The sequence below is a fragment of the Prionailurus bengalensis genome, chromosome C1 (assembly GCF_016509475.1).
Source record: "Prionailurus bengalensis isolate Pbe53 chromosome C1, Fcat_Pben_1.1_paternal_pri, whole genome shotgun sequence".
Classification (NCBI taxonomy): Eukaryota; Metazoa; Chordata; class Mammalia; order Carnivora; family Felidae; genus Prionailurus; species Prionailurus bengalensis.
In genome coordinates this window covers 13,880,103-13,893,761 of record NC_057345.1, presented here as the reverse complement: position 1 = coordinate 13,893,761, position 13,659 = coordinate 13,880,103, and the positions used below count along the sequence as shown (strand labels likewise).

General features: G+C 42.8%; 1 protein-coding gene across 9 annotated transcripts in view; it reads left to right on the top strand.

Annotated features, from left to right (window-relative positions):
- UBR4 (ubiquitin protein ligase E3 component n-recognin 4) overlaps positions 1-13,659 on the top strand; it is a 131,875-nt gene that overhangs the window by 23,920 nt on the left and 94,296 nt on the right. For all 9 annotated transcript variants that reach the window (XM_043573902.1, XM_043573903.1, XM_043573899.1 and 6 more), the window contains exons 18-25: positions 7,200-7,369; positions 8,686-8,968; positions 9,631-9,766; positions 10,690-10,769; positions 11,226-11,354; positions 12,188-12,370; positions 12,523-12,645; positions 12,735-12,964. In XM_043573902.1, coding sequence (XP_043429837.1) covers positions 7,200-7,369; positions 8,686-8,968; positions 9,631-9,766; positions 10,690-10,769; positions 11,226-11,354; positions 12,188-12,370; positions 12,523-12,645; positions 12,735-12,964 — 1,334 coding nt within the window. The remainder of the gene's footprint in view (positions 1-7,199; positions 7,370-8,685; positions 8,969-9,630; positions 9,767-10,689; positions 10,770-11,225; positions 11,355-12,187; positions 12,371-12,522; positions 12,646-12,734; positions 12,965-13,659) is intronic.

Here is a 13,659-nt window from a genome sequence, read left to right as displayed (position 1 = left end):
TTAATTAGTAATCTAAGAAATACATGTTGAAATGTGTGTTTTAAAAGAATCATTCAGGCGCCTGGGCAGCTCAGTTGGTTAAACATCTTGATCCTGGCTCAGGTGATGATCTCACGGTTTGTGAGTTTGAGCCCCACGTTAGGCTCTGTGCTGACGGCACAGAGTCGGCTTGGGATTCTCTCTTCTTCTCTTTCTGCCCCTTCTCTGCTTGCACTTTCTTCGCACTCTCTCTTAAAAATGAATAAATAAATAAGCTTAAAAAAAAATAATCATTCAAATTACAGGAGTAGGTGTTTTCAGATAGACTGCTATTTGCAAACTCACCAAGAAAATAAAGCCTAGGATCTTGATTGTAAGTTTTGAAATCTTAGGGTTTTCTCTCCCTGCTGGTAGGTCATGTTCTGAATCCTGCATCTCAGATTCCTTCGTTCGTTATTTTTATTTATATATTATATATCCATGTATGTATACATATATACATACATATACATATATATGTATACGTGTATTTTATTTACTAACAATTTTTTTGAAGTTTGTTTATTTTTGAAGGAGAGAGAGAGTTGGGGGGGAGAGGGACAGAGAAAGAGGAAGACAGAATCTGAAGCAGGCTCCAGGCTCTGAACTGTCAGCACAGAGCCCAATGCGGGGCTTGAATTTACCATGAGATTATGACCTGAGCCAGAGTCAGATGCTTAACCGACTGAGCCACCCAGGTGCCCCTATATATATTTGTTTTTACATTCGTAGTCCTTAAAGTTTTAGATTGATTGTTTTAAGCATTATAGTAATGATACCATGCTATATATAATCTTTTTAGGCTTTCTTTTTTTCACTTAATATTATTTAGCACTATGTCGCCAAGGTTCGTTTATATTATTGCTAATTCTGCAGTTCTTGCTTTGACTGCTGTCTGCTGTCCCGTTGTATTTGTGACTCTACCAGCTCCCCTCTGCTCCCACTGTTGGACCTTTGGATTGTGTCGGATTTTGTTGCTATTCCAGTTGTTGTTGTGATCTTTGTTGTAGAAGTCTCCTGTGATAAAACAAGGGGTTCTCTTGGGTAGAGAACTGGGAGTGGAATTGGCAGGATATGGAGTAGGTGATTGTAAGCAGGTGATACCAGACTGCTCTCTAAAGTAGCTACATCAGTGGGGCACCTGGCTGGCTCAGTTGGTGGAGCGTGCGACTCTTAATCTCAGGATTGTGAGTTTGAGCCCCACATTAGGTGTAGAGATTACTTTAAATAAATAATAAATAAAAACTAAAATAAAAATAAATGAATAAACAAACAAACAAACAAACAAACACAGGAGCTGCACCAAGATTTACTATCACCAGCAATGTGTTTGAGATTTGTGGGTTCACTTTCCCAACATTTGACAAGGTCATATTTTGATAATAACTTTTTTTTTTTTTTAATATTTTAAACACCGTACATTGAGAATACCTATATTTATTTATTTTTTTTTAATTTTTTTTTTCAACGTTTATTTATTTTTGGGACAGAGAGAGACAGAGCATGAACGGGGGAGGGGCAGAGAGACAGGGAGACAACAGAATCGGAAACAGGCTCCAGGCTCCGAGCCATCAGCCCAGAGCCTGACGCGGGGCTCGAACTCACAGACCGCGAGATGGTGACCTGGCTGAAGTCGGACGCTTAACCGACTGCGCCACCCAGGCGCCCCAATAATAACTTATTTTTAACACGGTCAGAGTTTGTGGTTCTCATTCTTTAGTGTACATAAAGATCTCTGGGGAATTTGTTTAAAAAAATGCAGATTCCTAGCTGTGGCCACCCTTCATCTCCCCTAGAAGAATTAAATTTGGTAGATCTCCAGTAGTTTGCCCTAAGATTGTTTTGAAATTTTTTTTTTGTTATTCTTAAGTGGATTCTCAGAATCAGGACACAATCGAAGAGATTGCACTTGCCCCAAAGGGACAAAATCTAGGAAGCAATTTCAAGAGGTTAAACTTGATTCTTAAAATCCTAGGCTATTTGAGAAATTCTTTTTTTTTTTTTTCCACTTTAAGTTTATTTTGACACAGAGAGAGACAGAGCGATGCAGAGGGGGCAGGGCAGAGAGAGGGAGAGCACGAATCCCAGGCAGGCTCCATGCAGCCATCCCAGAGCCAGCGTGGGGCTCGAACCCACAAACCGTGAGATCACGACCTGAGCTGAAACCAAGAGTCAGACACTTAACCGACTGAACCATCCAGGTGGACCTATTTGAGAAATTCTTAAAAATTCATTTCTTTGTTGGGGCACCTGGGTGGCTCAGTCTCTTGAGCACCTGACTTCAGCTCAGGTCGTGGTCTTCTGGTTTTTTTGGACTTAAGTGCTGCATCGGGCTCAGTGTTGTCAGTGCCAAGCCTGCTTTGGCTCCTCTGTCCCATCTCTCTCTGCCCCTCCCCCACTCCAGCGCGCTCTCAAAAATAAAATTAACATTTTAAGAGCTTATTTCATCGCTTAAAAAGATAACTATAAAACCTATTTGTACGTACCTATTGTTAGATGAAACAGAGTGGGGTTTTTTGGCAGGAAAGGGAATATAAATAGAGTGGTAAAGTTGTTGACCTAAGATGAAGAGAAGAAAATTCTTCAGTCAGTATATGGCCTGCACCTCCTTCTCAGACTGTATAGGGTCAGGAAGTCGTGTCAAAGTTATGAGCTCCTTAAGTTTATTTAGGGAATAACTAAGATCTTAAGTTTATTTAGGGAAGTTTCACAGTTCACAGACTTGGCCTTTTCCTGCCGAAACTTGTCCAAATAATGGGGGAAGAAACATTTTTCTGTAGAGAATAGGAGTTCTTAAGACTCCTGTTATGATGTTGCCCTCATAGCATGTAAAAAACTAATTCCAGACCTTGTGTGGACATGCAACTTGTCTGCCCATAACCGCTGACTTTATGTAGAACAAATCCTCAAAACTCCCTTCTCATTCCATCTCCAAACATGGGCCTTTAAATTCTGCCCCCAAATTTCATTGCTATGGTGGAAGAGAGTAAAGGATGGTTGGTAATTTAACGACCTGCTATTGAGTTCCCTTGCCCTGCATGTTGTTTCTCTGGGATCATGTACAGAGTCCTATACCTTTATCAAGATACCTGAGTGCTATTGCAGGACATACACAGTGTCCTTAAGGTAGGTTAGCAGAATGTAGCTCAGTCTGTGAAAGTAAGCAGATAGAAGTTTCATCACAAAAATTGTCTTCACCTATCAGGTTCATAAAAAACTGGTTCCGAGTTGGTAAGACCAGTAGGCCTGTTCCCTGCTTCTAGGAGAAATTGAAGCCTACTTATTTACTTCCCAAGATGATACCTTGGGAAGAGGGCTTTCTGTTGAAATGCCATGTGCTTGGTTGGCATGGCTTCTCTGTTCTTTCTTTCAAATTTGTTATTAGAGCATTCTAGTAAGATGATTTGTGTCTTCCGAAACCAAACGAGAAAGCAGGCCTTGTGTGGGTTTCATTGTCTTCCTGCTCTACTGGCCATTGGGGATTCTCTCTGTCTCTAGCCCTGGTTGGGGATGGCACTGAAGGTTCCAGCTCTCTAATCATAGGGTTGGTTCCCCTGGCAGTCAGCCCCTGGCCTAAAGCTGTCGAGGGGCCTCCTTATTATAAACATAGGTAATGCTGAAAGGGGCTTATTATGAATAACAAAACATGTTCTTCTCACCCTTGTCAGGAAATGATGAGAGTTTTAGGAGCTCTGTACCAGGAATGAGACAAAGACCAAATATACATTTCTTCTTACATCCCGGGATCACAGGGGCTTAGTGTTTAATAGGTATCGGGTTTCGGTTCGGAAAAATAAACAAGTGCTGGAGATGGATGGTAGTGATGTTTGCACAGTGTGTGTGTATTTAATGCCGCAGAACTGTGCACTTAAAAAATGGTCAGTTTTCGGTTATGTTTTTTATCACCAAGTAAAATTAGAAACATACCTGGCACATAGTATTAGTGCCTACTCAACATTAGCTGCTGTCTTTGTTACTATTACCATTTAATGTTGTGTTTATAGTTATTATATTTATTATTATGTATAAAATTATAATAATTTAACGTTACCTTAGAGGTCTGAGTTCATTCATTCATTCACAGAGTATTCATGGAGCACCTACTGCGTGCCAGGTAGTGTAGGCACTGGAGAGATCCAGATGATTTGAGTTAGTGTGAGATCATGAGAAAAGGGGGAGATAGATACCATGTGGATAAAGGGCCCATGGTAGATAGAGATCACGGGAAACTATTTGAACGGGGTAAAGAACACAGATAGGAGAGAGTCTAAGGTGTTGCCTGGGTTTACAACCCGGATGAGACCAGAAGGATGCTGTTGTCTTTCGTAGAAAGGGGCCATCGGCGAGAAGGGTTAGTTTGGTGGTAGAGGAGCCGTGCCAAGTGCTCAGGGAGCACTCCTAGGTTTGAGTCAGCTCAGAGGTTGTGTACTTGTGGATTGCTTATTTATTCATGGTTGCTCAGAACGGTCCTTTGGGTTCTTGAGCTACACGAGGCACAGTTTGCCATTTTCTCTTTTTGTTTTTAAAAACAGTATCACCTTACCAGCCCAACTGTCTCGCCGTCCGTTGTGGTTAGCCAGCCTCGAAACCATTCTGCAGTAGAGCTTGAGCGTTAGGCTTTCCTTAATTTTTCAGGTATTTATTTATTTTTTTTAGATGTTTATTTTTGAGAGAGAGAGTGTGAGTAGGGGAGGGTCAGAGAGTGAAGGGGACAGAGGATCCGAGGATGCCTCTACTCTGAACTCAAGAGAAGAACTGTGAGATCATGACCTGAGTGTAACCGAGTGAGCTGCCTAGGCTCCCCTAGGCTTTCCTTTAATGGAGTAAGCTAAAAGCAGTTAAATAGGCGTTACCGATGTGATTATTGATTATGTTGCTTCCTGTGTCAGAACGTTGCATCTTACAGCCCTTTCAATCCAATGAGAAAAACAATTTGTATGTTTTATATATGAGAATTCTATATAAGAATTTGGTGTGTAAGAATCGTGTAGCATATATTAACTTTTTTAGTTAAACGGTTACCACTGCCATTAAAGCCACTTTAAATATGATGACGTTTTGAGGGGCCAGTGGGATGAAGACATCTAGAAAGTAGTTGGAAATGTGAGTCTGAAATTCAGAACTTAAATTAAGAGTGGTAATGTGGTTTTGGGAATTATCCACTAAGAGGCAGTCGTTGAAGTAATGAGAAACAGCAAGGTGGACGGGGGATGGCCCGAGCGGCGAGGGCTGGGGCCAGGAACCCAGGAGAGCTGGCATTAAGCAAGGGTGGGCACGGGGGTGCTCGGGCTGGAAGGGGCACTTCAGGCTAGGCCTTGGTTGGTGGGCAATGGCTCTCTTTTACTTCTTAGGAAGCCCTCTTCCTTAGGGCTAATCCAGGCTCTGAGGAAGGCTTGGTCATTTTTTGCGGCTCTGAGGCCCGAGACAACGGACACAAAACAAAAAAACCCTCTCTTAAAAAAAAAATCCTATAAATAACATTGTAACGTTACATTCTTCCACCAAATTCATGGTTTATGTTTTTCCATGTTTCTTTGTAGTCCCTGTCTGTGTAGATAGATGCACAGTTTTGCAGTTAAAATCAGAACATCAGTTCATCTCTTGTTTTTTGCTTCTTTCAGATTTTACTATTTCAAATATTACTCCATTAAGTTTAAAAAAATTTTTTTCCTAATGTTTATTTTTGAGAGAGAGACACACACACATAGAGTGCAAGCAAAGGAGAGGCAGGGAGTGAGGGAGACACAGAACCCGAAGCAGGCTCGGGCTCTGCACTGTCAGCACAGAACCCGACGCGGGGCTCGAACTCACGAACCGAGAGATCATGACTTGAACTGAAGTCGGACGCTTAACTGACTCAGCCACCCAGGTGCCCCGAGAATGTAGATTTTAGAGATAAATCTGGTTTGGGCAGTTGGGAGTCTTGTGGCTTAGTGTGTTTTTAAACCACTCTGACCTCTGTTTCCCGCATCAGTAGAATGGAGCGCATACCCAGGTAACATCGTGGCCCAGAGCATTGCCTGTGACAGTTGGTGTGCGGCACTTAGTCATGATAACTGCCCAGCACATGGGAACTACTCCTGATTATCTGTGACATTTTGAATGATTGTTTCCCAGGAATGGGGTCCTCTGGGGTGTTACCTAAGAACATAATTTAATTTGGCAGACTTAGAAATTTATCCTGTATCCTGAGGTAACTATGATTTGTGTTTTCTGAAGCCAAGTGAGAACACAGGCCTTTTGTCTGGTGTTCCATTGGCATCCTGCTCAGTTTGTGTGTGTTTGAGAAGATAAGTTGCAGCTTAGATAACTGAGCTCAAAGTCAAGCTCATTTGAAAGACACGCTACAACTGGAGGCAGAGACACAGCCCTGACTAATTGGAGGTGCCTTGACATCTTACAGGCAGATTTCTCTGCTAATACGGTTCGTACAAGTGGGTGGACCCACAGGTGCGGGACCGACCTCCCCACTTGGCGTGTTACTTGTATATAACTGGTTATCGAAGAAAAACTGTCAGCCGTTAAAATTCTTCAAGAGGTTTTCTTCTGAAGGGAAGACTTTTCATGTTCTGCCTGTTTGGAAAATCATTCTGATTCTGCTGTCTCAGTTTGCATCTCTGCATTTCTCCTTTTTCAGGACCCCATCTCTGACACCAATTAACTGTAGTTGTGAATGGGGTTAGATGAGTAATTTTCCCTCGATAGTTTTCCTGTTTGTTGAGCGAAGTGACCTTTCTGCAAACCACGTCTGAATCTGAATTTCTGTGTGCCCTTTAAAACACTCCTCCAGCGCCGAAATCAAGAGTCGGGTGTTCAACCTACTGAGCCACCCAGGTGTCCCTTGACTTTTTTTTTTTATGTTTTTCCTTTGCAATCAGTATATTTTATTTTCTGAGCTACCTATTCAAAATTTTCCCATTTAAACCATTATGGTGTGTCCCTTCCTTACTGAATTGAAAGGTTCTTTATAAATTCTGGATACAAGTTCTTAGTTAGATAAATGTTTTTAAAATACTGTTTCTCATACTGTGGCTTGTCGTTTCTTTTACTAAAAGTGACTTTTGAAGAGAAAAAAAAAATACTCCTCCAGCATAAAGGGTAACATTTAGGGCTCATTGGTAACCTTTGGCCTCATTCCCTGTCTTTTTCCTAATGGTTTCCTGTGTGTCTTTTCCTGGCAGAACACACTGTTGCAGCAGCTGGGAGTAGCGCCTTTCTCTGAGGGCCCCTGGCCCCTGTACATTCACCCTCAAAGCCTCTCTGTGCTTTCACGCCTTTTGCTCATCTGGCAACATAAAGCCGGTGCTCAAGGTGATCCAGATGTCCCTGAATGCCTTAAAGTTTGGGACAGGTAAGAGAACTCCAGGTGAAGCCCTGCAGAGAAGGTTATGTACTTTTTTGATTTGTTTGACTTCTTTGTAGTTAGTCCGTGGCTCTGAGGTGGTATCTGCTGATGGCACAAACTGGTGAGGGCGGACGAGTGTGTGTTTCCGGTGGCCTTGGGGGAAGAGGTACTGTTTAAAAAACAGGAGCACCAAATTAGTTATCTAATTAATTAAATAAGTAATACAAAAAACAGAAATACATAAACTATGGTCTGGGAACAGAATCATCCTTTGGCACCTGGGGGGGTTTGGTTGCAGTTTTGAGACATAACCTGACTCCTGAATGTAACCGATTCAAGAGTCCTGTCCTGATGTATTGAAAGGTGGGGAACAGGAAAGCCAGCTCTGTCTTCGGCTGTTCTGTTTTCAACGTGAAACCACTCCAAGTGACTTGCAGTCTTTTTTTGGACAACTTTTAAAGAATTTCTTCACTTGGGGGAAGCTCAGATTAATCATCGAAATCCTCTTTAGATGGACCTATATTTGCCATTTTTGTTTACATGGTTAGGAGCCTTCAAAGCAGTTTGTTTTCCTAAAAGGCTTTGCTTTTCTCTTCCTCATTCTGTGATCAAATAGCTGTAATGCTGGATTTGAGAAATCTTAAACCTCCTTGAGTGCCAAAGACCCACTGTATTTTTTCCTGGTGGAATCTTGCAAAAAAAAAAGGGGGGGGGGTTGTCGGGGGAAGAGACGAGGATGAGGGAAACCTTTATTAAAACACAAATCTCTTTCCTAATAGCTAGAGGCAGTGGAAATAGTTGGCTACATTCACTCCTTTTTTGCGTAAAAGCTCTTCTGACAAGTTCTCCGAATAGTGTAATTTCTTTTTACTGCTTTTTACTGCACCGACTCATTTTGGACTGTTACCATGTAGTGAATTTAACCTGTAGGGCTAAGCTCTCAAGATAAGAAGCTATAGAGCCAAAACAATAGGGGAAAGTAATTGAACTATCTCTACCTGTGCAGGTTTATTAATTCAAAAAAAAAAAAGGAGCCACCGTTTTGGGGGCTTCCGGTTCTTTTCATGGTCAGAAATGGCAGAGTGCGTGTTAACACTATCACCACAGTCGACAGGGAATGTTTTGTGGTCGAGTCTTGCTTTTTTGTAGCCAGGATTGAGTTCTTAAATCTTCTCTTTCCACGTAGATTCTTGTCTTCCCTGATTTGTTGTCTTGATGCCTGGGTTTAGAAAGCTTAACTCTTCCAGCACGTGACACCGTGACTCGTGGGGGACGCGTTCTGACTTGGTCCAGCAGACACGTTCTCCTTTTCTCCGTGGTAGGTTCTTGTCGACCATGAAGCAGAGCGCCCTGCAGGGGGTGGTGCCCAGTGAGACGGAAGATTTGAACGTAGAGCACTTGCAGCTGCTCCTCCTCATTTTCCACAACTTCACCGAGAAAGGCCGGCGGGCCATACTGACCCTGTTCGTGCAGATCATCCAGGAGTTGAGTGCCAGCGTGGAGGCCCAGGCGCGCTCCGTGCCCCTCATCCTGGCTCGCCTCCTTTTGATCTTCGATTATCTGCTTCATCAGTACTCCAAAGCCCCTGTGTATCTGTTCGAGCAGGTACAGATGAACGCTTGTTTTCGCTCTACTGGCTGTGATTGAGAGTGTCACTCTTCTTGAGTTGTGGTGATCCAAAGCAAAATGACCTGCTTACTTGAGGTTTCAGGTGTTTGTTGTGGTAGGTTTATGATTAACCTTGGGAATATCACCGGACTTCTGGATGTGCACTCACGCTTTGTACTTAGCCAGGAGCAGTAAGTGTAGATTATTTGATTTGATGCATTTGTGAAAATTGGATTATAGGCTCTGTTCACAGGTATCCTTTGAATAACCCCACTTTACCTGTGTCTAGCTCCGCGCCCCGAGCATCGGTTCCCCCCCAACCCACCACTCCCCACCGTGAATATTTGTTAGTGGAGGAATGATGGTTGAGCAGTAGGTTTTATGGATTAGTAAATTCTTTTGTTGTAAGGATCCAACACGAGGATGGGAGGCCCAGGTAAGGATTATTCAGCATTTCCTAAAATGTTTGCTTGAGTGCTATTTCTGTTAAACTTCAGCAAAAAAGATTGTTCCCCAAAAAAGTCACAGAAAAATCTAAAACTTTTGTTTTGGCTTGTGAGTTTCCCAGTCTTTGATATGTTGGTCAGTTGTGATGCCTGCAGTGAGATGCTGAATGTGGCTGTGTATCTTTCTTAATTTGAGTATTTGTGTTTTAAAAGGTACAGCATAACTTGCTGAGTCCTCCTTTTGGGTGGGCAAGTGGATCCCAGGACAGCAACAGCCGCCGGGCGACTGCCCCTCTCTATCATGGGTTCAAAGAAGTAGAAGAAAACTGGTCTAAGCATTTTTCATCAGGTCAGAAAAAAGATGGTCAGTAAGAAGCTGACTCATTGGCTCTCGTTGGGGGGATTAAATTTGGTATTTGGAGACTCCTCAAGGTTTAGTCTATTCCTTATAGGTGGCAGATACCAGTGGATTCAAAACATTTTCAGAAATAGACCGTTACATATCCCACATTGATGTAAAAACAAAAAGCAAAAAACCATTGAGACATAAGAATTAGGAATTCTTGTGTATGCTCATAGAGTACAGTATTTGGATTTTTGCCACTTGGAGTGATTACATTTAATTTCTCAGAGGAATGTGGTTCTAACCCACAGGCTAAATTTCCTTTTGGGTCATGGTGGGGTGCTATTCAGAAAATAATGGGAGCCATGACATTCTCTGCAGCGTTTCTCATAGAGCAGCTGTCCGTTCTTTTGATGAAGTGCCTCTTGTGTTTATCTTTAGTTTGTGTTTGCACACTTCCTGAGGAGTGTAAGCTGTTGAGTGGAGTTTGTGGAAACTCCTCAAACCTTAGATCCTGTCATTGGGATCTCTTAGTAGTTAGTCCTGTTGATATTGGGGAGATAGCCATTTAAGTTTAATGCACTTAGTCTGTGGGTCCAGTTTTAATGATTAACTTGGTGTTTGCAGAGCACCTCTGTTACCTCCTGGAGCAGTGGTTCTTAACTAGGGATGCTTGGGCCCCATGCCCAGACGGGACAGTTGGCGACGTCTGGAGACATATTTGGTTGTCAAAACTGGAAGAGTGCTAAACATCCTGTCGTGCACAGGACAGCCCTCCCTCAGCAAGGAATTATCTGGTCCAAAAGTCCGTATGGCAGGGTTGTTTGTATTTTCAAGTGTCCAAAGGGTTTTCTTAATTTTTACATTTTATACTTACTAAGCAGAATCGAGAATGAAACCATTCTTCTAACGAGCTCATTGTTTTTCAGATGCTGTCCCACAACCCAGATTCTACTGTGTCCTGTCCCCAGAAGCCTCAGAGGATGATTTGAATCGACTTGATTCTGTGGTATTTTTAAAACCCCATTTTACATGTGGGTCAGATGGTTTCCACCAAAATCAGTCTGGCAGGGGAAAAGGGAGTCACTTGCTTTTTGTAATGAGGGAATTTGGCCTGTATTAGGATTTGAGGTTATTCTAGAAGGAAAATATTGTTTTGAGATTTATTCGCTGGGCTCCACTTTTGCTGTAGGGGACCCTTCTTCCTGTCTTTGTTGGCGTGTTCACATGCAGATATTTTAACGGACAAAAATAGTTGCCTCATTCTATGGCCTGCACTTGTGTGCGCACCATAACCCATCAGCTGGGAGAGGTCCCTGAGTGGGAATCTTGCTGCAGTGAGAAATTCATAACTATAATTTGAATGAGCTATTTTGTCAGTTCTGAGGTTAAATGGTAGTGTATGGGTTGGAGGAAAAATATTTCAAAAAATAGGACAGAATGATTTTCTTTCTCTCGATATTAGGCGTGTGATGTTCTTTTCTCCAAGCTTGTCAAATATGATGAGCTTTATACGGCACTGACATCACTGCTTGCTGCTGGATCCCAGCTTGACACAGTCCGGAGGAAGGAAAACAAGAACGTAACGGCCCTGGTAAGACCACCGAAGCCCAGGCTGATGATGAAGAGTTTGGGATGTGTTTGATGATTTGGTAGCCATTCTACTAGAAATTTCTTCCTGGACTCTAATCAGTTATTGAATTATCTGTTTCTTACGTTCAGCGAATGGTGGTTGATAGGTCACATTGAAAGTCTCCCACTGGAGCTTTTCCTGTGGTCCCATGAATGTGTCTCTGTACCTCTAGAAGTTATGACAACAATTAGAGCCACAGAAAGGGGCACCTGATTGTGGGCCTGCGAAGCAGAATGTCCTGCTCTCTTTTGGTTACTTGGTAAATTCTTGAGGAGCCGAAGTTGTCTTAGAACAGTGATTTTGGCTTGTGAGATGTGCAAGTGTGGAGCATATTATTTATATGTGGGTTCTAACATATTCTGCTTTATTATTGGATGTATTCTCTATAAAGATGTGGGGAGCAGACTTGAGAGCCAAATCTCAGTTGAAAATCAGGACTCTACACAGTCTGCTCTAAATGTATTCAGGGGGCGCCTGGGTGGCTTAGTGGGTTGAGCATCCAGCTTTGGCTCCGGTCATGATCTCACCGTTTGTGAGTTTGAGCCCTGCATCAGGCTTTGTGCTAACAGTTCGGGGCTGGAGCCTGGAGCCTGCTTCGGATTCTGGATCTCCCTCTCTCTCTGCCTCCCCCCCCCCCCCCCCCCCAACTCGAGCTCTGTCTCGGTCTTGGTCTCTCTCTTGCTCGCTTTCAAAAATAAAAAAAAAAATGCTGTATTTGGAACAGTTCTCACTGTCAGGGAGCTCAGGACACCATAGCAAGTGCTATTGCTGTAATTGCTCTTTGCGTTTTCCAGGAGGCCTGTGCCCTTCAGTATTACTTCCTGATACTGTGGAGGATCCTAGGGATTTTGCCACCATCAAAGAGTTACATGAACCAGCTGGCCATGAATTCCCCTGAGATGAGTGAATGTGACATCTTACACACCCTGAGGTGGTCTTCTCGTCTCCGCATCAGCTCCTATGTCAACTGGATAAAGGTACCACAGCGTGACACAGGCCTTGCTGCCAAAGGGTTGTCCAAAGTCACCGTGCTCTGTACTCGTGGGAACTTGTTAATTTAAGAGTAACGAAAGCTTTAGATTCTGTCTGTATCAACCTCCTGAACACGTTTTCTTGGCTGTCCAAATAGGATCACCTTATCAAACAGGGCATGAAGGCTGAACATGCCAGTTCTCTCTTAGAACTGGCATCCACCAAGTGCAGCTCAGTGAAGTATGACGTTGAAATTGTAGAGGAATACTTTGCTCGACAGGTACGTTAGTTTTGGGTCCATAATGACAGGATTTAGCTTCTGCTGCAGTCTTTTCCCACAACTAATTAGTATCTTGGGTATCTTTAAAGATCTCATCATTCTGTAGCATTGACTGTACCACCATCTTGCAACTTCATGAAATTCCAAGCCTGCAGTCCATCTACACCCTCGATGCTGCCATCTCGAAGGTCCAGGTCTCTCTGGATGAGCATTTTTCTAAGATGGCCGCTGAGACTGATCCTCATAAGTCATCTGAGGTCACCAAGAACCTGCTTCCAGCCACGCTACAACTCATCGACACCTATGCATCGTTCATTAGGTGTGACAGGCTGCCTGCCCACAGATGTCAAGACGGGGAATTTAGATCCTTCGGTGGTTTGCTTTCCTTAGAGGCCTGAAAATTCTTCACATTGGACTTAGTGGTGGTTTTTTTGTTTTTTTTTTTTTAAGTTTATTTATTTATCTTGAGAGAGAGATCAAGTGCCGTAGGGGCAGAGGGAGGGGAGAGAGAATCCCAGGCAGGCTCTGCACTGTCAGTGTAGAGCCCAGTGCAGGGCTTGAACCCAAGAACCATGAGATCGTGACCTGAGCCGAAATTAATAAGAGTCTGACACTTAACCAACTGAGCCACTTAGGTGCCCCTAGACTTTGTGGTTCTAGGTACTGTTCACTGTGCAGATCCCAAAGGACTCAGAATTGTACACATTTTTTATTTTTATTTTTGTCAGCTTAGGTTTTTTTCTTTTTTCCCCCTCTCTTTGTAGACTGCCTGATGAGGGAATTTTCAAACAGTTTAGGAAGAGTCGAGAAGTTTGATTTCTATAAATCTTTAAATATTTTGTAGCATTTACCTTGTAGGATATAAGGAAAGGTAACACAATTTCTCCAGACATGTCATTTCTGTTACTCACTGAGATAAAGCTTTAAATGTTTTTAAATTTCATGGTAGGTAGTTAGAGAAAAAAATTTCCTAATGAGTTAGAGAGTATTTTGAAATCCAGTCCTTTCTTAAGT